The following is a 19,744-nucleotide window of genomic DNA, read 5'->3' as shown; positions in this document are numbered from 1 at the left end:
TCGGATCCCTATATAGGGATGGCCGGTTTGCTCACTCGGTAGAGTGCGGTGCTGATAACACCAAGGCCACGGGTTCGGATCCCTATATAGGGATGGCCGGTTTGCTCACTGGCTGAGTGTGGTGCTGACAACACCAAGTCAAGGGTTAAGATCCCCTTACCGGTCATCTTTAAAAAAAAAAAAAAAATCACCAGTCCAATCTCTTAAAATGAGGAAACTGAGGCCCAGAGAGGTTGAGTCATTTGGACTTGGCCAAGAGTAAGTAGTGCCTTTTCCCCTCCACACCCAGAATGCCTTCGACTCTCTTTATTATTTGTTTCAAAGCTGAGTGGGACCCCACCCTCCTGGCCAGCAGCTCTGAGGGCTTGGTCTCCAGGGCCTCGGCCTAGGCTTGTTGTACTCAAGTCTCTGTGGTTGCCCCACCATCCATCTGGGCACACTGAGCTCTTCTATGAGAGGGAACACACATGAGTAACCAACCCCACCCTCTGCCGCTCCCATCCCAAGGGACTCACAAACCCAGACTTGGTTCCCTTCCACTCAAACACTCAATAACTTTATTTGCCTTTGGCAAGCTCCTCGGTGTGGGAGGGGCGGGGGCTGGCAGCAACCCGGGCTTCACACACCCTCTGGTGGACCTCAGAGGAAAGCACCAGAATCACCGCCAAACCGGAGGACTTCACAGTCAATACAGTCTAGGGGAGGGTTGCAGTGTTCCTCAGGCCTGCACCCCGGACCCGACTTCAGGGGCTGGGGCATGTTTGGAGGAGGCCCTGAACCTCTGGCTCTCATACTCGCCCGTGTTGGACGCCCGCATGTTCTGCCGAGCCTTCATCTGCTTCAAACGGTCCTTGTCCACTTCCCGCTTGGTGAGGATGAAGAGGAGGATACCAGAGGGGAAGCCGATGGCCCTAGGGGTGGGGAGATGTGCATGGGGTTTGGGGAGGGGCCAAGCCTGAGCCAGAGGAGATGGGGGATGTTATTCCAGCTTCATCAATTGCATGAATGCTGCAATACCTCATGTCTATTCGTCTTCCAGGCTGGCTGTTGGAGGGACCCACACAAATCAGATCCTGCCGCTGCCCTGCTTAAAATCCCGTAACAGCTCTCCGTTACTTCCTGGCCAATCCAAACTCCTAAGCATGGCACAAAAAGCCCAGTATGGTTGGATCTCTGCCTACCTCTTCACTCCCTTCCCCTAGAGCCTGATACTCCTCAGCATGAACCCTGCACTCCCGCCTTAGCACCTATGTGTAATTCTCCAGGCAGCCCAGTCTCTTTCCCTCTCCAAGTCTTGGCAAAAGTCCCTTCTGCCTATACTGCCCCACATCCCCTCCCAGACTCCCCTTCTTAATCTGAGTAACCACTACTTGGGCGGCACCTTGGTGTGGGGGAAAGAGCATGGAGTTACAAGACCTGGTGAGAATCCCTGCTCTGAGCCTCAGTTCCCTCCTCTGTGAAATAGGGATGTAATATTTATCTCAGAAAGACTAAAACATTATATGGTAAATACTGGCACACCTCGGGTGCTGAAAAAAGTGTTAATTTCCTCCTCCTTTCCCTTTAATATTGATCATATTAATATATGCTTTATATTAATATATTATTAACATAATATATATAGGTCATTTAATATATGTTTTACAGCCAGAGACAGATCCAGATAATGTTCGGAACACCTTCTAGGTGCTACTGTACAAATAACACAATCTCACGTGATCTTAATTAACTACTGGAACTTGGGTCTCACCCCAAGCTCCCACAAGGAGGATGAGGCCGGGGACCCAAATTTCAATCAGCTCAGCTTACTCCACAGAAAACCCACTGTCTCCCCAATTCCACAAACTTTCCCACTTCCGCTTCTCTACTCCTGTGAAGTTCCAATCCTTGAACCCAGCAATTCTGCTCCACAACTTTAAATTCAGCTCACCATCTGAAACTTTGAGAAGTTTCTGGGTCCTGCCCTCCCCTGGACGCCACTCCCCATTGGTGGGCAAAGGGGTAGTTAAAACTTACCAGGCTAGTCCCACAGCTTTCATGGGGTTCTTGCCCCTCTTTCTGGGAATGTATTCCAGCTCAGGGGATAGGGGCTCAGGCTCCTCCTTGCACTCTGGGGAGCTGTGGCTTTGCAGTGCCCGGGTCCTGTTCTGGGAAGCCTTGTTAGCTGTGGCTCCTGAGAGAATCCCTGTGGATGGAGGTAAGGAAGGTCAGTAAAAGGGGATGAGGAGAAAGTCGGAGGGGGTGGGGGGTTGGGGTGGGTAGTGACTGGGGAGGAGTGGTTGAGATCTGAGGAAGGGCTCAGTTTAAATTAACAAGTATGAGGGAAAATCCAGAGAGAAATGGGAAAATCGCCATCAAGGTGGCACCTTTGGAAGCCACTTCCACGTCACTGCGAGCTCATCACCCTGGTGCCAGGAGAGCGAGCTTCGCTGTTCTTCATCTCAGACGACAGGATGGGAAGGACTGCAATGGGACTCACATGAGACGTATGAAGAAAATCCAGGAAAAGATTTTAAAACTGCAGAATGTTAGCAGTGGAAGGGGGCTTAAAGATAGTCTACTCCATCTCCTCATTTCAAACAAGAGGAAACTGAAGTCCCGGGAGACGAACGGCTTCGCCCAAGGTCAAACTGCTAATAACCCGGGGCTAGAACCCAAGCCTCCAGAAGCCAAAGGCTCTTTCCTCTGCACTGCGGTGAGTGTGAAACACCTGGAGCGCGGGGGTCTGAAAGGCTTCCTCGGGACGCCCTCTCGCAGCAAGACCCCAGAGGAGTCTTGCAACCCAAAGGCAGGGGGATGGACTGGCTGACCTCTAGAGAGCATCTTTTCACCCCCAGACTCTTTAAGATTCTGCAGAATGTGGGCAAGGATCGACAGCCCTGACCTCTTGCTATCGTCGGGTGGGAAGTGAAAGAAAAAGGATCTCCTGCAGTCCTGCCCTCCCCCGGGTCCCTCTCCTTACCCCGGAGGACGCGGGCATTTCTAGCCCCCCGGCCCTTCAGCGCCGTAGCAGCTACCACCGCAGCCATGTTTAGATCCCACCCCCCTTCACCGCGCTCTCCGCCGGGAATTGTAGTTTGCGTAAGGGGCCTCCCCCGCTCCTTCCGTCCTGCCTACAGACCAGAAACTACATCTCCCAGAAGCCCGCAGAGCGGACCCTGGAGAACTACCCTTCCCAGGAGACCCCGGAGGCGCGCACGCTCGCTTGTTTCCCTCCTGTTGGGGGCGGGGTCGGGCCGGGCGGAGTTTGGGTTCTCCTCGCCACGCCCCGGCCCCTTCTCCCAGCTCTACGCTGTGATTGGTGGTTCGATCAGTCAAGTCCCGCCTCTATTGGCCGAGCGGCCGTCGCTCTCTCTGCCTGGGAGTCGCCTACGCCTACTTCCTCCCGGGAGGAGGGGCTCGAGTTCCGCGTCGTCGCGCAGAGCTGACTCTGGGAGGCGTTTGGGCCCAGAGAAGTGGATCGGCCGCTTGCGCCGCATGGAGTCCGAATCCGAAAGCGGAGCCGCCGCTGACACCCCCCCACTGGAGACCCTAAGCTTCCATGGCGATGAAGAGATTATCGAGGTGGTAGAACTGGATCCCGGTCCGCCGGACCCGGGTGAGAACTGCCGCTCCTCAGGTCATGGGACAGGAGGCGCTCACCCCTGGCCTCTGACCGCTGCTTTCCCCCCTCCTCTCCATACCCCACTGGTCATTCGTACCGACAGCCTTCTCCCTTCCCCCTTCCCCACCCCCGCAGTTAGTTCTCAGGCCTGGCCGGGGTGGGGGTTCCCTGACGCCTCCTCTGGCCCTTCCCCTCACACACCCCCTTCCCATCATCCCCTCGGTCCTCCCTTCCCACACGGTCGCTGGCCAACCGAGGTCCTCAGACCTCGCCCCCTCCTCCAACCCTCACGCCCCCTCCTCCCTGCCGCCTCGCGTCCCCGTTGCCCCCCATGTGTCTGACTCCACCTTACCCTCTTGCGAATATGACCCACTCCAGCATCAGGCCTCTCACGCTTCTCCCCATCCCTCTTACCGCCTCCCGAGCCGCATCTTTGAATCCTCTCCCCAAAGCAGATGATCTGGCCCAGGAGATGGAGGATGTGGACTTCGAGGAAGAGGAGGAAGAGGAAGAGGGCAACGAGGAGAGCTGGGTTCTGGAGCCCCAGGAAGGAGTGGTCGGCAGCATGGAGGGCCCCGACGACAGCGAGGTCACCTTTGCGTTGCACTCAGGTAGGTCTCTGAGGAGATCCGCCTTAAACCAGTCCAGGTGGACATTTGAGGTTATGAGGGAGACAGAGATGGGAAAGATGCTGGCCTTGCCCTGGAGGAGCTCACAGGTGGGGGCAGTATGGTGGGATGGATGAGAGCGGCACCTGGAGTCAGTTGAGACATCTGTGTTTGAATCCAGCTCTGCCACTTACCAGCTTAGTACCTTTATTAACCTCTCTGGGTCTTAGTTTTTTTCTGAAAAATTGTGTTTGATAAAAGTTAGTAAAAGTAACCTGAGTGAAGATTAGAGGTAACAATAGTTTTTTGAGCATGTTTTATATAATTTCTAAATATTAGCTCTTAGTGAGAAACCAAAAACAAAATGCCCTCATCACTTGGTTTGCATCCAGCCTGGTGTCATCCATGCTGAGAACTGTAAGCCCTGCGCATGTACCCATCTCTTGCCCGTGGTGTCAGTGTGTGTGTGTGGGGGGGGGTTGAAGGGCACATCCCAGTAGGGGGATCTGTCCTGGAGAAGGACTTGGAGCTTAGCAACCTTGGGGAAGGATTTCTTTAACAACCTGATGCTTGAGATTTAGAAGAACGTGGATGCATGCTCTTTTCCAGGAGGGAAGACATGTTGCTTTGGGTGGAAGGGGGTGGGCTTCCTGAAGGTTCTGAAGGACAGAACCTTAGGTGGGAGCCCCATCCCCTTCCCCATGGAATATCTCTCTTGGAACAGCATCTGTGTTTTGCGTGAGCCTGGACCCCAAGACCAACACCTTGGCAGTGACGGGAGGTGAAGATGACAAAGCCTTCGTGTGGAGGCTCAGCGATGGGGAGCTGCTCTTTGAGTGTGCAGGTGAGGGGCTAGGGTTGGGGCCTGGGTGAGGCCGTGTTCCTTTGGAGATCTTAGGGAACTGGCCCGTGGTTGTGCATCCAGTGGCCATTCATTGACCTCTGTTCTGTGCTAGCTCTGTGCTGGGCCTTAGGGACCCAAAGAGAGTAACATAGTCTATTGTGGGCACAGGGGCAGGAGGTCCTGATTGGTCCAAGGGAGACTATAAAAGGTCTGAGAGGAGGCAACGTTGGCATGGGAGTAAATGGGCAGAGGGGACAGAAGGGGTAAGACAGGAGGTCTGGGCTCCACTTGGTTGAGTGGGGGGCCAGCAATATCTCTCCTGGGGGGTCTTGTGGGTGTTGGTTCCTGGAGTGGCAGTGAGTTTGCTCACCTGCTCTGCAGGGGTTTGCCCATTTTTTTCTTAGCTAGTTCTTTCAAGGGGCCAGATACCTGGGTCCTGTGCCTCCAGCACCAGGTATCCTATTGTTCTCTTCTCTTTCTGCCCACTTCTGTTTGCAGGCCATAAAGACTCTGTGACTTGTGCTGGTTTCAGCCATGACTCCACCTTAGTGGCCACAGGTGACATGAGTGGCCTCTTGAAAGTGTGGCAGGTGGACACTAAGGAGGAGGTCTGGTCCTTCGAAGCAGGAGACCTGGAGGTGAGATCATCTGAATGGGTTTCAATTCTGTGGGGCTGTGGGTAGGGGGTGGAAGCTGGGGGGGGGGGGCAGCCCTCTTTTTTAGACCAAGCCAGCTCTGAGTCAGTGTACAGCAAAAATGTCTGTATCTGTTATCTGGAAAGCCCCCCTGGCCCCAGAAGCAGGAAAAGTTTGGGTAGGGCTCATGAGGCAGCCTCTTAGGTGGGATGGGGTGATGGGCCTCCCTGTTGACCCTTCCTCTCTGCTCAGTGGATGGAGTGGCACCCTCGGGCACCTGTTCTACTGGCAGGCACAGCTGATGGCAACACCTGGATGTGGAAGGTCCCGAATGGTGATTGCAAGACCTTCCAGGGCCCTACCTGCCCAGCCACCTGTGGCCGCGTCCTCCCCGATGGTGAGAGTTGCTTCCTTGAGTGTTCTGTCCTGAGTGCACAGATTGAATCCGGGGTTATGCACCTCCCTAAGCTCCCTCCTGGGCCACAGCTGGCAAACTCAGGCCTAAACTTGGGAGTGCTGACCTCCCAGGCCCAAAAGCTGACAGCACCTCCTTCCTACCTGATCTGGGTCTCATCTGTGATTTTCTGGGGCAGTGTCTGTGCTCTTACCTTCTTCTCTCTTCCCCCTCCCCCCATTCCCTTGCTTGATGTGTCTGAGAGCAGTCTCTGTCCTCTCTTCATCTGTGCCTCTGGCCCTTTAGGGAAGAGAGCTGTAGTAGGCTATGAAGATGGCACCATCAGGATTTGGGACCTGAAGCAGGGAAACCCCATCCATGTACTAAAAGGTAGCAGAGCTGGGGAAACTGGACCTTTGTGGGTAGAGGGCTGAGAAGCCGGGGCAGGACTCAGAGGGAAGACAGGATGAAGCCTGACTTGTCCTTCTGTCCATCCTAGGCACTGAGGGTCATCAGGGCCCTCTAACTTGTGTTGCCACCAACCAGGATGGTAGCTTGATCCTAACTGGTTCTGTGGACTGCCAGGCCAAGCTGGTCAGTGCCACCACTGGCAAGGTGAGTGGCTGGGTGGCCTCTGTTTTCCTGAGTCTTCTCTCTTCCAGCCCCTCTTTTTTCTTGCAGCTGGCCTGTATGGGAATCTGAACACTTGACCTTGGTGTTATTAGCACCATGCTCTCCCAACTGAGCTAACTGGCCAGCCCTTCCCCTTCCTGTCTTATTCTTCACTCTGCCTGCTCTCCTCACCTGCCTTTCCTCTCTGAGGACTGAGATTGCAGGCTCTCCTCTTATCCTCTCCTTGCCTGTAGGTGGTGGGTGTTTTCAGACCCGAGACTGTGGCCTCCCAGCCCAACCTGGGAGAAGGGGAGGAGAGCGAGTCCAACTCAGTGGAGTCTTTGGGCTTCTGCAGTGTGTGAGTGTGAGCCAGGGCCTAGGCTGGGGGACAGGATTGGGAGCATAGGTGGCTTGTGGGCAGAGCGTGGGCTGGGGTACCAGGGCATGTGAGTCTAGGTCCTCATGAGCCTTCATGGTGCTGTCCTCTGCTCAGGATGCCTCTGGCAGCTGTTGGCTACCTGGATGGGACCTTGGCCATCTATGACCTGTCTACACAGACCCTCAGGCACCAGTGTCAGCACCAGGTACGGGTGGCTGGATCTGGGTTCCCTGTGGGTAGTGGCCATGGCTTTGGGGAAGCCCAGGCTTCTGGGAGCATCTACCCCAGACCTGGCTCCTGCTGGGTCCTTTTCTGTGGTACTTCCTCCATGAGAGTTGGGAGTGATGCCTCTCAGCTCTCCCACCCCTGACCTCTGCCCTGCCTCTGTTGTGCCCTGGGGCAGTCGGGCATTGTGCAGCTGCTGTGGGAGGCGGGCACCGCCGTGGTTTACACCTGCAGCCTGGACGGCATCGTGCGTCTGTGGGATGCTCGGACTGGCCGCCTGCTCACTGACTACCGGGGCCATACGGCTGAGATCCTTGACTTTGCCCTCAGCAAGTAAGTGAATTGGGCAAGGACTGGGATCTCTATGTATTTGGAAGGTGGGGGTAGCATGTGGGGGACACAGGGTGCTTGGGGTGTGGGAGGGGATTCCTAAAGGAACAGGACCCAGGCCTGTGACAGGAATGCTGGGAAGCCTGAGGGAGTTCATTGCTTCTGATCCAGCCCCCTTCCCAGCACTTGAGAGTGGCCTTCCTCTGGGTCTCACATCTGAGTTATTGGCGAGAAGCTGAGGCTGGTTCCCTGTGCTACTCAGCTCTGTGCTTCTCCCGTGCTGGGGGTTCCTTCTTTGAACCCCTTGCTGGTTGCATGGATGTGGCAGCACAGCACCAGGCACTAGGGGTCTAAAAGGGAGGATGTGCTGGAGGAGCCCACCTGAGGGCCCCCGCGTAGGGGCTTGGGGCTGGGCCCTTTAACCCCATGCTTTCTGTCCACAGGGATGCCTCCCTGGTGGTGACCACATCAGGAGACCACAAAGCGAAAGTATTTTGTGTCCAGAGACCTGACCGTTAATGGCTGCAGTCTCTGGCTTCATGTCTGGTGTTGGGGATGAAGAGGTGGTAGGGTACAGAGGGAAGAGGAGAGGAGGGGCCTGGACTACTTTCCATCCCCTTCAACTGACTTGCCCCCTCTCTGTCCTTTTCTTCTCTTTAGAGACCCAACCCTCGCCCGCCCTCCCTTCTCTCTCGCCCAGACCTGATGGGCCCTTCGGAGGGAGGGGTCAGAACTCTCTTTCACTTTCATTTGCTGGTGTGAGCCATGGGGGTGCGTATTTGTATGTGGGGAGTAGGTCTTTGAGGTTCCCGTTCTTTCCCTTCCCAAGTCTCTGGGGGTGGAAAGGAGGAAGAGATACTAGTTACAGATTTTAAAAATGTAAATAAAATATACTTCCCAGAGATGGTGTCTGTGTGGACTTTGTGGCAGCTGGACACAAGGGGAAAATAGTGAGGGCCGTGTCATGGTGAGGATCTCCCCTAAGTCTGCTTGATGTCAAGGTGCGTCAGCTCACCCTCTCGCAAGTGGCGGTTGACTCGCCTGTCTGGAGTTGCAGTCCCCCTCTCTTGGTGGACATGCGTGTCTTCAGGTTCTTTGTGTAGCTGTTCCCCTGCCTCTCCCTTTCTGAGATATGGAATGAGATAACCATAAAAGTCCAGAGTAGTTTTATTCAGACAGGGTGTGATCAAATAGGGGTAGGGTCTCTGATCCAGAGAAGTGGGGACAAGTGGAGAGGGGCTTGGTGGCTGAGATGGATGGATGTTTCTGGTAGGAGTCAGAAGCCCTTCCCCTGGTTCAAGTCTTGGTTGACACTGCATTGGCTGCTGGTATTGTAGGCAGTGCTGGGGTCAGAGCTGCCCTGGGAGGCTCTTGACCGCAGCACCTGCAGCCACCTTCGGGCAGCTGCCCTCCAGGGGGCTGTGTAGCGCTGATCACCCAGGCCCATGGCCACGGGCACGGCTGCTGCACTGGCGCTACCTAGTGAGAGGAGGGACAACAGTGTTCCAGGCCCCAGTGGTGGGCGCTGCTCATAGGCCAGGACCGAGAGGAGCAGAGTAGCCACATAGGGCCCCCAGCACAGCCCGAAGAGCAGCGTGGCTCCAGCCTGCGCCCTTGCCTGCCTCCAGGTGAGGGCCCGGGCCAGTGCCGAGGGTGCATCGCGGCACACTGCCCGCTCAAGCTGGCGGATGTCCTGTAGCTGGCGGTGGGCGGTGGCTAGCACACGGGCACAGAGAAGGGCTGCAGCTCCCACGGCAGGCAGCAGGAGCCCATAGACTTCGATGTAGAGGTAGGGGGCTGGGAAGACAGCCTGGGAGGTGCAGTTGGCACCTGGGGCCCAGTGGTTCCACCCTAGAGCCGGTAGGCTGGCAAAGAGCAGGGGGCAAGCCCAGGTGAGGAGCAGGGCCAGCCGAGTGCTGCCAGGGGGCTGGAGTGGCCGCAGCACTGCCATGTAGCGCTCTCCGTGTACCAGCAGGAGGTTGGCGAGTAGGGAGAGGAAGGAGAAGTTGGGAGCCAAGAAGAGGAGGAGGCAGGACCAGTAGCCCCGGCGGCTCCGGCTCCATAGCACTGGCAGCATGGGCAGTGCCAGCCCTGTGAGCAGCCCAGCCAGCAGCAGACTCAGGAAGAAGCAGCCAGCAGGTGGGCTGCGCAGGTGGCGGTCCCAGGCAATGCCCAGGGCCAGGAGTAGGTTGGCCGTGACGAAGAGGCTTGCCAGGGCCAGGGAAATCCCCAGAGCCCCCATGGGAATGGGGCTGGGCACCTCCCCAGTGCTGTTGGATGTCATCTTGGGCTTCAGGATGGGAGTGGCCTGGAGCAGCAGCCGGCATGCCTGGATGGAGGGTGGGGGTGGCCAGAGTTAGGATGGGGCTGCAGCTCATTGTCTTCCCGGTAGGGACTGCACATTCAATCCCGAGGTTGAAGACCCACGGACTGTGGGCCATATCCTGTTTGCTGACAGACATTTTTTCAATTAATTGCCAGATAAAAATTTGTATAAAAATTCATATTTTTGACTGCTCTAAGTCAGGTCTGGCAACACATATGTCCTATATGATAGCAACCAGCTGGGGCTGAGTAGTGGCTGCCCTTCAGACAGTTCACCACGTCCCTCCGCACCAGGTCCGTTTCACCTGGACCTCTGGGCAGCTGTGTTTATGCCTCTGTTTAGACTGAAAGGTGGACCCACCCAGTCCCGAAGCATTTTGTCCATCCTCTTCCTCCACCTGGTGAGACCTCTAAATGAGCCTAAAGAGAGGACAGGATCTGGCTTGTATGTAGTGGCCTTCCAGCCAGCCATCAGGTGAGAGGCTCTTTTGGGCCAGGTCCAGGGCACAAGCGGGGTGCCCTGTCCCCACACCCCTCCCCCCATCTGCCATTTAGTAGCCTGTTACAGCTCACTGAGCAGCCTCTGGGTAGGACTTCCAGCCCATAAACTTGACTCGTCCTCTTCACACTAGCAACAAGGCCCTTCCTGGGAACTGGAGGGAGGACAGGAGGAGCAGGGGGAGGGGAACGTTTGGCAGTGAACGTGGAGATGCCGGCAGCGAGGAGAGGACCCCCGGTTGGGGGTGGGGGAGAAGGACTGAAGCTGAGCCCAGAGGAGAGTTAAGAGCTGGTGGGCAGGGCCTGGCCTCTGTGGCTCTGATAGGTCCCTGTCCTTCCCTTCCCTTTGCTCCTTGGTCTCAGTCTTCCAGCTCACCACCACATCCTGGGGACAGGGGGAGGGGTCCTGGGTCCTGTGGGAACTCCTGCTTCTGTCAACAGGGGAGCAGCTGCTGTTGCTAGGACTAAAGTCAATAAGGAAAGGATTCCTACCTCCCCGCTCCCCCAGGTCAGAGGATCAGAGCCCATGGCCACCCTGAACTGAGAGGGAGATGCTCCCCTTCCCTTCCCAGTTACCCCCAGGGCCCCTGAACTGGGCCTCTAAGCTGCTGCACCCCTGTGCCCCTTTTCCCTCCCCTCAACCCCTGTTTCCTCTTCCTCGGTATCTCCCAGGGTCCTCCACCCCGGACACCTTTCCCTCCCCAGCAGCTGTCCAGTTTCTGTTCTCCTTCCAGCCTCATCAACCCCATGAGACTCAAGGTCCATTACCCCAAACCTGGCCTGACCTGGAGCTCCCAGCCTTACCCTGGAGTGATTCTCCCCACCCCACCTCCACCAGAGCTGCAAGAAAGTCAGAGATTAGCCCTCAGATGTGATTTCCCAGTGGGGTGCTGACAGAGTGACCTGCACACACTGGAGGGTCTGGTGGCTTGGGCCTGGTGCAGGGGCTGCTTCAGGATCTGGGGTTGAGGTCTAGGTGTGGCCCAGCAGGGTGAGAAGGGGGAGGGGAAAGGGGAGTAGCTACTCACATGGCTGTGGGGGACAGGTGTTGCTCACCCAGCATCGTGAGGGAGTCATCGCAGCCGGCCCATGTCTGGTGTCCTGGCCAGTGAGTACATGGTGTCTCTGCTCCGCGCTCTGCTCGCTTGCCTGCTCTTTGCTTTTTGGGGACAGCAGGGCTGGGCTTGTCTGTCCAGGCTCTTCCCCTGCCTGGGTTCTCCAAGGGATGGAGGAGCTGAGTTGGTGGGGCTCAGCCTTAGCCCCGCCTCTGGGGGTGGGGCCTGACACATCCTGAGCTGCAGCAACTGGGAGGCCTCCCTCCTTGTCCCCAGTGCCCCTCCTTATCCTCCTATACTAGTATCCCCCACCACTTAGAGGGTTGGGGCCTGACACATCCTGAGCTGCAGCAACTGGGAGGCCTCCCTCCTTGTCCCCAGTGCCCTTCCTTATCCTCCTATACTAGTGTCCCCCACCACTTAGAGGGCGGTTCCCTTACTTCAGGTCACCCCAGCTTGGAGCCCCCTCGCCTGCTACTGCCCAGTTAACCTGAGAAATGCATCCCAGTTGATGAATAATAAAGATTTAGTCTACCCCTCCCCACTTCCCGCCTCTGCGAGTACATTTACATTTTATGAGCCTTAGACTTTCCCAGAGCGGAGCAGCCAGCCAGCCCATAGCACATCCAGCTCCACGCTTCTGCTCCCTTGCTAAAGGGCTGTGTGTTTGTGGTGGGCTGTTTGGGGGTGCCTGAGGATCTTCACTGTCCCCCAGCCCATCACGTTAAAAGCTAGCCTTTCAGCTTATAAGGCCAGCCTTGCCTTCCCGAATCTGGGGTCGTTCCACACTTTTCTCAACTTCTTTCTGGGCTATGAGGTTATCTGGGGATGTGAACTACTTGGCAAGTTCCTTGGGCAAGGAAATGCTGGGCCTCAGTTTCCCCTCTGTTAAGTGGAAACAAGAAAAACCACCTCTTAGGGTTGTTGTGGGGAGCATCATGGGGTAACATTTGTAACTGCACATACCCCAGTGCTTGAGACAATGCTGGTGGCTGGGGGATTGTCTCAACAAATGACTCCTCTCCTTCCCCCCTCCATGAGGGGAAGGCCTGAGCCAGTGCTGGAATCAGAGAACTGGCTGGGATCCCATCTTTTTAGCTGTGTGAACTTGGGCAAATTACTAAAGTTCTCTTGCTTTAATTTCCTCATCTGTAAAATGGGGCTCATAATCGTACTCACCTATTGTGAGACTAAATGAGATCATGTGTGATAAGGACTTACTTATATTAGCACTCAATGGAAGGCAACTATTTTTAACATTATTAGGATTTCTGCCCTTCTCTGCACCTATCCCCTCTAAGAATGAACTCTGTTGAGAAAGGCAGATAGAGAGCCTATGAAAATCAAGAGAGGAGTGACATTTTTGCTTCACAGGGAAACTGAGGAAACTATGTACACTGAGAGGAAAAGGCAAGTTCAAGGTTAGGAAGCTGAGAGGTGTGGTGCCCCGATTTCTGCCTTGTATCAAGTGCAGCTTTGGGGTTAGCGGGGAGAAGCACAGCCGCATTCCCTTAAGTCCTGAAAATGGGAGGGAACAGGCTGAAACTGCAGCAAGAAGGCTGGAGGTGAGACATTAGAAAAAACTTCCTCACGGATAGAGCAAGAGGACTTGTGTGCTGTTGGGGAGACTTGGGCATAAAGGGCAGGAGGAGTCTGCCTCCACCAGCCCTACACAGCCCTTCAGGGATCCCAGAGAGGTGGGACTTCTCTTGGGACAAAAAGTCGGAAGAGGAAAGTGTCCAGCCTCAAACCCATCCTCAAGGGAGCGCAGCGGGTAGACGAGAGGACGCTGGGTTCCAGCAGTTGGCCCTCAGACCCACGCTATCTGGTCGGGCAGAAGTCAGAGGCTCTGGGAGAGTTCAGCCTGGGGTCTGGACAGAAGTGGGTGTGGGGCCCCTCAGATAACAGGCTGCCAGGAATAAACAGACCTTCTGTTCTCAGCCCTGGCCTCCTCCCTGCGGGATTCAGGATGTCTGTTTCTTCTTCACTGCCCTGTCTAAACACTGTGTGTGGGATGCCGTATGAAGGGGACAACTTAAAGAACCTGGGTTCTGTTCCCACTCAGCCCCATTTCTTCCTTACCAGATCATCTAGTTCCTCTCTGCTCCCCCATCAAGCCCTGGGACTGACTCATCACCAGGTTTCTCCCCCTCGCCCACACCCATGGGAGGGCTCTGGTGCAAGCAGTGTACAGATGCTCCATCCCACGGATGCTGCACCCTGCACCCCGCCCTCCTTTCCTGAGACGGCACCTTTATCGGAGTGACCAATCCAGACCCTGGCATGGCATCCTCCTGGGCCTTCTTAAATATTTGCACTTCTCTCTGCTGCCCCATGCTGCCGTCTGCAACTGGGTGGGTGTGACACAAGAGGATTGGGGATTCTCCCTAACTCTTGGTGAGCGCAGGCATTGCGGGTGGGACTTCCTGGATTTTGGTTGGCCTCCTTGAGCCACTATTTAACCCTCTTCACTCCCCAAAGACAAGAGCCCATGAGCCGTTTAGAGCCTCTGAAGGGTTCTGGGCACAATCCTGTGACCTAGAGACTGGCCAGGATCCTGGCTTCAGGAAGTCCTAAATCAGCTGTGTAGGCAGAAGAAATCCAGTCCTTCCTGTTAGATCTAAGTGGCCAGATTCTCCAGATCTGGGATGGCTATCTGGGTCACATACTGTACCAGAAGTAGGTGACTAGGAACCACAGAAATTAGTACTTTTAGCAACCCCCAGAAGGGGGCAGCACTGCTTGAACTCAAAATTACCACCATAGAGTAGACCCAGGCTGGGGGCTTAGGTCTCAGTAGCTGTTGGGTCAAAGTCCATCATGACTACTCTGAAGGTGACTGGAGGGAACTGAATGGCAACTACCAAGTATCAGCTCCCCACACACCGGCTGGGGCTATTTTCTTTCCCCCTTGGTTTCAACTCCTCCCCCTGACTCCACCCTGCCACTTCCTGATGTCCTATTTCCTTACCTGCCGAGCTCCTAGTTCTTAGCTTGCCCAGGTCCCACTTTACCCAGATATGTTGATTCCCTCTCTCCTCACCACCAGCCCCCCACCCCCGGGCCATCCAAGCAGGGGAAAATACTGAACTACCAACTGTCTTGGGGAAGGCCTGGAAAGCCCCAAGAACGAAATGAGACTTGGTTTATGTTGGACTTTGCTTCTCCAGCAGTCCTGTCACTTCTGATCCCCTTGAATGTATAAAGGGGACGAAGATTTATCAAATGGCATTATAAATTAAAATGATAGGCATTATATGTAATGTTTATGATGTGACAGGCATTTATCTATTCTCTTTTCCTTTAAAAAGCCCTGTGAAGTAGGTGGTATGTCCAACTAAAGATTAGGCTACCAGGACTCAGATTAAGAAATTTGCTGTCACATAGCTATAAAGTGGTGGAACCTGGATTCATACCAAAGTCTGTCTCCAAAACCTTGTTTTGTACCTCTATAGCTCATATCCAAGGACACCTACACCTCCCAGGTGTGCACCCTCAGGGCAGTGAGCTAATTGGCAGTAATTGAGAATAGACCACTTTTTCCTGCCCACATCCCTCAGTGTGTTTGACTGACGGATGTGTGTGACGTTCCTCCTCCCACTCCTACAGGCCTTGACTAAAGTTCCAGAGGGCCTCTTAGTAGCAAAAAAGAACAAGGGTCTTTGAGACTAGATCCATGCTAACACCAAGTGTGTTCTGGAAACAAGGTGAAGAGAAAGGAGTGAATCTGGACAGGGGTTTACACCAGGGTGGACTTTGAATGCTGACAAAGCATCTTAGAATTAGATACTTCCTTAGGATTTACTGCTGTTAAAAATACTTAATGCCTTTTTGTTTTCCTTCTAACTCCCTACCTTCTAAGCAACCTTGATTTTGCCATCTACAGTACTTTTAAGAAATCTGATTGTCACTACTGGCAAGAGAGAACAGTGAGTTCCAACTTACTAAAGAGTTATGTTCCAAAGTCAGCAAGAAAGCAAAAACTGCTTCTAGTCAAAATTACCCTTTAAAACCCCTTAAATAATCCATGGGATACAGAACACATATGTCGACATCTCTCAATATATCTAATGTAGCCAAGTTTTCCACCTACCAGAAGTAGTGACCAGGGACATCCCAGAAGAGAATGAGAAATCAGAGTACCTCAAGCTCTCTTGGAACCCATTTCAATGAAATTAAATGAAGTCTCATGACTGAATGACCTGTGGCTTTCAAACCTCTTGACTATAACTCACAGTAAAAAGACATTTTCTATAATCCAGTCAGGAAGTGCATATGTAACTAAAACATGTTTCCACATCAATCCTTACTTTAATAGGGGTGATGCACTCTGATCGTTCTAGTCCATACTATTCCATTTTTTATAAATGCTGGTGTCACACAAAGCTACATGTGATAAAAATGCATAGAAATACACAACACACACATAAACGAGTACATGTAAAACTTGTAAAATGTGAAGGAGGTGGGTGGACTTTGCCAATGTCATTTTCCTGGTTGTGATACTGCACTACAGTTATGCAAGATGCTACCACTGGCGGAAACCAGGTGAAGGGTATACAGGATGTCTCTGTATTATTTTTTAAAACCACACATGAATCTACAATTATCTCGAAATAAAGTTTAGGAAATAACATATTGCCCTAGGTGGAGACAAAATAAAAGGGAAAACAGGAAGGCAGAATCCATAAGGATGGCCCTTAGACCATTTCAAGTGCCTGTAAGATTCTGATAATCCCTTACCAAACTTTCTGAAGCAATTTTATTTCAGGAAGCAGTGTCCTGCTATGGAACAGCATGCTATGCTAGGCTCTGCACTATTTGTTAGGTGAGCACCTCCCAAAGTAGGTTTTGTGGAGTGCTAGTCTTTTGGGCTGTTGTATGCGAAAGACTATGGCCAGTTAGTTTGCATTAGATCCACACATGAATAACCATCAGTATCCTACAGAACCACACACAATATAAAACACATTTTGGGAAATGCTATACCTTATTCATGATAAAATAAGCCAGAAAACACTTTAAATTTGCCTGTCACTGTCTGGGGAGCTTCTTGGCCCCTGAAGATGACCAAGCTTTACAGGAAGCTTGTTCAAGTTCATAGCTCACTAGCTAGCCATTCTCTCCTCCAGGGAGGTGAGGATCTAGATCTGATGGGTTCTTGAATGTAAGGTTTTCCAGCTCAGGTTGCAGGTTCAAGGGCAGTGCAGGTCTACCATTCTTCCCTCTGCCTCTCTCTTTTGTACTCAGGGTCCAGAAAGCCAGCAAATTCTCATGTAAGATAGAAAGATTTTCTTTATTAATGACCCCAACCGTATTTCTTTAGATATAGGAGTTCTGAACTCAAATATTTAGGAGAAAAACAAGTTAAGACTGCATTATCCTGCAACTCATTACCAGTTACATATTGCAAAGCAAAACAGCTTGGAAAAGAGGGTGGGAGGGAAGGGGAGTGAGGGAGGGAAGATAAAGAAAAGGAATTAAGTTGATCAAGTGGAATTCTTTTTTTTTTTTTAATTCTTGGGAACTATGAAGTCCTTGCAAGCACAGCTCATTTCTGCCGATTATTTTCCAAACGTGTACAAAATGGAACCAAAACGGAGAATCCCTTAGGAGCCTGAAGAGGTGCAACAGTAAAAGCTACGATTATCCAGTAGCAAGTGTTCCAGACTTCAGTTGCCAGCTGCTTCCTCCTCCTGTTCCCAAGAGTTAGCGGGATGAAAACGTCTTCCCCCTTCAAAAGGAGAAAGTAAGTGTAAGGGCTAGTTTCTGGCTGTCCTTTCCTTCCACCCCACATTTCTGGACTAGGAATGGGATCCCAAAGAGACACCAAACATAAGGTGGAAAGGGCTACATTCCTTAAGCAGAGGTACTGGAACCACAGGGCATGGGCTGAGATCCAGCTTCCATTGAATGATTTCACCATCTTTCTTCCTACTGAATATTTTGGGGTACCAGGCAAAATCTGTGTTAAGCCCATAAGGACATTAAATGTACCAAGTTAGATGGGAGAATCTCCTGTCTATAATTTCTGGATACTATAGATGTACTTGAATTTCAGACTGGGCTCGATCATATTCCTGGTACTTTCTAATTAGTCAATTTAGGCGCCTCCTACACAGCTTTTACCTTTCAGAGTTCCCAGATAGCAGAGATCCTTATCTTTCACACGGGGGTAGGCGGTTCAAAGACACAATCCTCACGACTTCCAAGATGAAAGGCATTTCTGTTGTCATGTGGTGACCACACTCTAGCTTAAAGAGTACCTGCTTGGTTCTAGGCTCCTGAGTTGTGGTGTCCTGTTCCACCCTGTATTTCCCCACAAGGACCAGCTGGTTCCCAAAGACAGAGACTATAACTGGTACTAGGGTAGCTGGAAAAGCAGCTTCGAAGCTTCCTGAGTTGTGGTGTCCTGTTCCACCCTGTATTTCCCCACAAGGACCAGCTGGTTCCCAAACACAGAGACTATAACTGGTACTAGGGTAGCTGGAAAAGCAGCTTCGAAGCTAGATTTGAGAACTACTGGAAATCAGGAAAGAAACAAGGGCTCTACATTTTTCCTGCCCTGAATGTCTCACCCATCCCAAAGGAAACCATTTTTTTATTACCCTTCCCCCAAAATGAAAAGCTCATGAGTGTTCAGTTCTGAGCACGGCACTGAGGGGTGCTGACTCTGACAGTCAGCTTCTGATCCAGGGCCCTGCTTCTCAACAGCAGGCCTGCTACCTGACTTCACCCTGTCCATACTGCTGAAGACTCCTTCCGCTCTTCTGTGTGGAGTGCTGGCTCTTCCTGCCCACAGCTGAGCCTTCACTCCTTCCCACCGTTAGTAACCTGATCTGGTTTGCAGAGTGGATGCAATTGTTTGCCTCCCTTTTCTCCTTTCTGGGGCCCAACTCTGCCAAAGGTCACAGAAGAGAAGGCGGCAAAGCTGCTCTTTCTACGTCCCAGGAAGGAGGTTTACGGACAATTTGTTCAAAGATTCATCCTTTCCCAGGTCTCACACCAGGACAGGAGCCATCCCTGCATTCTCCCTAACACCTGTACTCACTTGGCACTGACCCCCAAGACCGCCTGCTGGCTGTGGAATATAGTGGCATCTCTGCCTGGTCGGCTCTTCTGAATGGACAGTTAGTTAGTTACCAGGGCTGAAGGTGTGGCAGGCAGTCTTGGGACCACTATGATACCAGCCTTCCTGTTTGGTTGTGACACGTGGCCCAGGTCAAACTTCACTTCAGTTGTGCCCAGCTGCCAGCTCACCTCTTGGCCTCTATCACACTGCCTGTCTCTCAGAGTACTGGGCCTTGAAAGTAGCATGAAATTGGCTGGTTACCTCACACTCGAGGTCATCAAAGTGGTACCCACTGAGAAAGCACTCCTGGTCAGAGCAAGCAGCGAAAGGGAGAACTGTAGATGCCAGGATGGAGACAAAGTTTTGGAGGGGCAGCAAGAGCATGTGTGTCCCAGGGCACACACCCTCAGCTGTCGATCCTACCCTGTTCATAGCTCAGTCCATTTCAGGATATGCCAAGAAGCTGCAGGGTAGAAGAAATGCTGCTGCCATTTCATTGCACAGCACTTGGACACCTCTGTCTAAGCAGAGGATCTATCTACAGGCTGACCACCATTCCTCAGGCTCTGGGTGGTAGACACAGACCTAATACAGAAGTCAGGGGAGATATAAATGGCTTTGTATAAATGTCTGGTGTTTCTGGAACTGAAAACCCTTACCTACCATTCAGGTACTCAAGACACCTCTCTCATCCTTCCAAATAGCAGCAGAAACTAACTTGGTAGAAGAGGCCTCACATGCCAGGGGAAGGAGCTTGAAAACCTACGCATGCCACACTCACCAAAGGTCTCCCCCCAAGGGTACTGGGTATTGGCAAACACACTGGCTATGGACAGTGGGGGAGGATTATTAGTTCACTTCAAGACTTTTAATTCAACTGTCACAAAAGACAGCAGATAAGCACGTATTACCTTATCTTGAGAACGGGAGTGCCTAAATTTCACCAGAAGGGGAACCAAAACCTGGCACCTTGCACACAGACTGAACTTTCTAGGTTCTAGCCCATGTTGCTCCCCTACAGGCAGAGCCACCCACGTGTACAGCTCTACTCATCACTTCCAGTCCTGGTAAAGACGATCTCCTCTCCATGCAAACCTCCTGCTGAGGAGCAGACCAGGAAAAAGAACACTTAGAAGGGTGGTTCCAGACCTATGTACTCAAGT

General features: G+C 52.8%; 4 protein-coding genes across 6 annotated transcripts in view; 1 reads left to right on the top strand and 3 right to left on the bottom strand.

Annotated features, from left to right (window-relative positions):
- Positions 1 to 3,170, bottom strand: part of PNKD (paroxysmal nonkinesigenic dyskinesia) — a 76,644-nt gene extending 73,474 nt beyond the window's left edge. Inside the window, exons 1-3 of one of the 2 annotated variants that reach the window (XM_008570736.1) lie at positions 2,963 to 3,170; positions 2,017 to 2,185; positions 530 to 911 (exon numbers count right to left, since the gene is read on the bottom strand). In XM_008570736.1, the coding sequence (XP_008568958.1) occupies positions 719 to 911; positions 2,017 to 2,185; positions 2,963 to 3,029 (429 nt within the window). In that variant the 5' untranslated portion in view covers positions 3,030 to 3,170 and the 3' untranslated portion in view covers positions 530 to 718. Of the gene's footprint in view, positions 1 to 529; positions 912 to 2,016; positions 2,186 to 2,962 lie in introns of those variants that run through there. The other variant, XM_008570734.1, reaches the window with a different exon arrangement.
- A 198-nt stretch (positions 3,171 to 3,368) lies between these two features.
- AAMP (angio-associated, migratory cell protein) lies at positions 3,369 to 8,533 on the top strand. 2 transcript variants are annotated; one of them, XM_008570733.1, is made up of 11 exons: positions 3,369 to 3,598; positions 4,060 to 4,215; positions 4,937 to 5,056; positions 5,555 to 5,694; positions 5,944 to 6,088; positions 6,392 to 6,475; positions 6,585 to 6,700; positions 6,952 to 7,055; positions 7,191 to 7,281; positions 7,480 to 7,634; positions 8,075 to 8,533. In XM_008570733.1, the coding sequence occupies exons 1-11, from the start codon at positions 3,478 to 3,480 to the stop codon at positions 8,148 to 8,150; spliced, it is 1,308 nt and encodes a 435-aa protein (XP_008568955.1). In that variant the 5' UTR covers positions 3,369 to 3,477; the 3' UTR covers positions 8,151 to 8,533. The 2 variants fall into 2 exon arrangements, with proteins under 2 accessions (XP_008568955.1, XP_008568954.1); XM_008570732.1 differs by having other exon boundaries at positions 4,057 to 4,215.
- Positions 8,534 to 8,782: 249 nt separating this feature from the next.
- GPBAR1 (G protein-coupled bile acid receptor 1) lies at positions 8,783 to 11,603 on the bottom strand. Its single transcript, XM_008570731.1, has 2 exons — positions 11,483 to 11,603; positions 8,783 to 9,960 (listed from the first exon to the last, which is right to left on the bottom strand). Exon 2 carries the CDS (start codon positions 9,913 to 9,915, stop codon positions 8,908 to 8,910), a length of 1,008 nt encoding a protein of 335 aa, XP_008568953.1. The 5' UTR covers positions 9,916 to 9,960; positions 11,483 to 11,603; the 3' UTR covers positions 8,783 to 8,907.
- A 5,183-nt stretch (positions 11,604 to 16,786) lies between these two features.
- Positions 16,787 to 19,744, bottom strand: part of ARPC2 (actin related protein 2/3 complex, subunit 2, 34kDa) — a 32,179-nt gene continuing 29,221 nt past the window's right edge. The window contains exon 11 of the mRNA XM_008570730.1: positions 16,787 to 17,243. Within this exon, the coding sequence (XP_008568952.1) occupies positions 17,219 to 17,243 (25 nt within the window). The 3' untranslated portion in view covers positions 16,787 to 17,218. The remainder of the gene's footprint in view (positions 17,244 to 19,744) is intronic.

The sequence above is a fragment of the Galeopterus variegatus genome, unplaced genomic scaffold, assembly GCF_000696425.1.
Source record: "Galeopterus variegatus unplaced genomic scaffold, G_variegatus-3.0.2 Scaffold626, whole genome shotgun sequence".
NCBI classification, from domain to species: Eukaryota; Metazoa; Chordata; class Mammalia; order Dermoptera; family Cynocephalidae; genus Galeopterus; species Galeopterus variegatus.
Note: the sequence above shows the minus strand (reverse complement) of the source record. Positions and strands in the feature narration are given on the sequence as shown.

What these genes read in the sequence shown, in the direction of transcription:
- AAMP (XM_008570732.1), top strand. Translation starts at nt 3,478, where the DNA reads ATGGAGTCCGAATCCGAAAGCGGAGCCGCCGCTGACACCCCCCCACTG. An exon ending in TCGAAGCAGGAGACCTGGAG is followed by an intron (nt 5,695 to 5,943) that starts GTGAGATCATCT and finishes CTCTCTGCTCAG; the next exon opens with TGGATGGAGTGGCACCCTCG. An exon ending in TGGCCGCGTCCTCCCCGATG is followed by an intron (nt 6,089 to 6,391) that starts GTGAGAGTTGCT and finishes CTGGCCCTTTAG; the next exon opens with GGAAGAGAGCTGTAGTAGGC.
- GPBAR1 (XM_008570731.1), bottom strand. Translation starts at nt 9,915, where the DNA reads ATGACATCCAACAGCACTGGGGAGGTGCCCAGCCCCATTCCCATGGGG.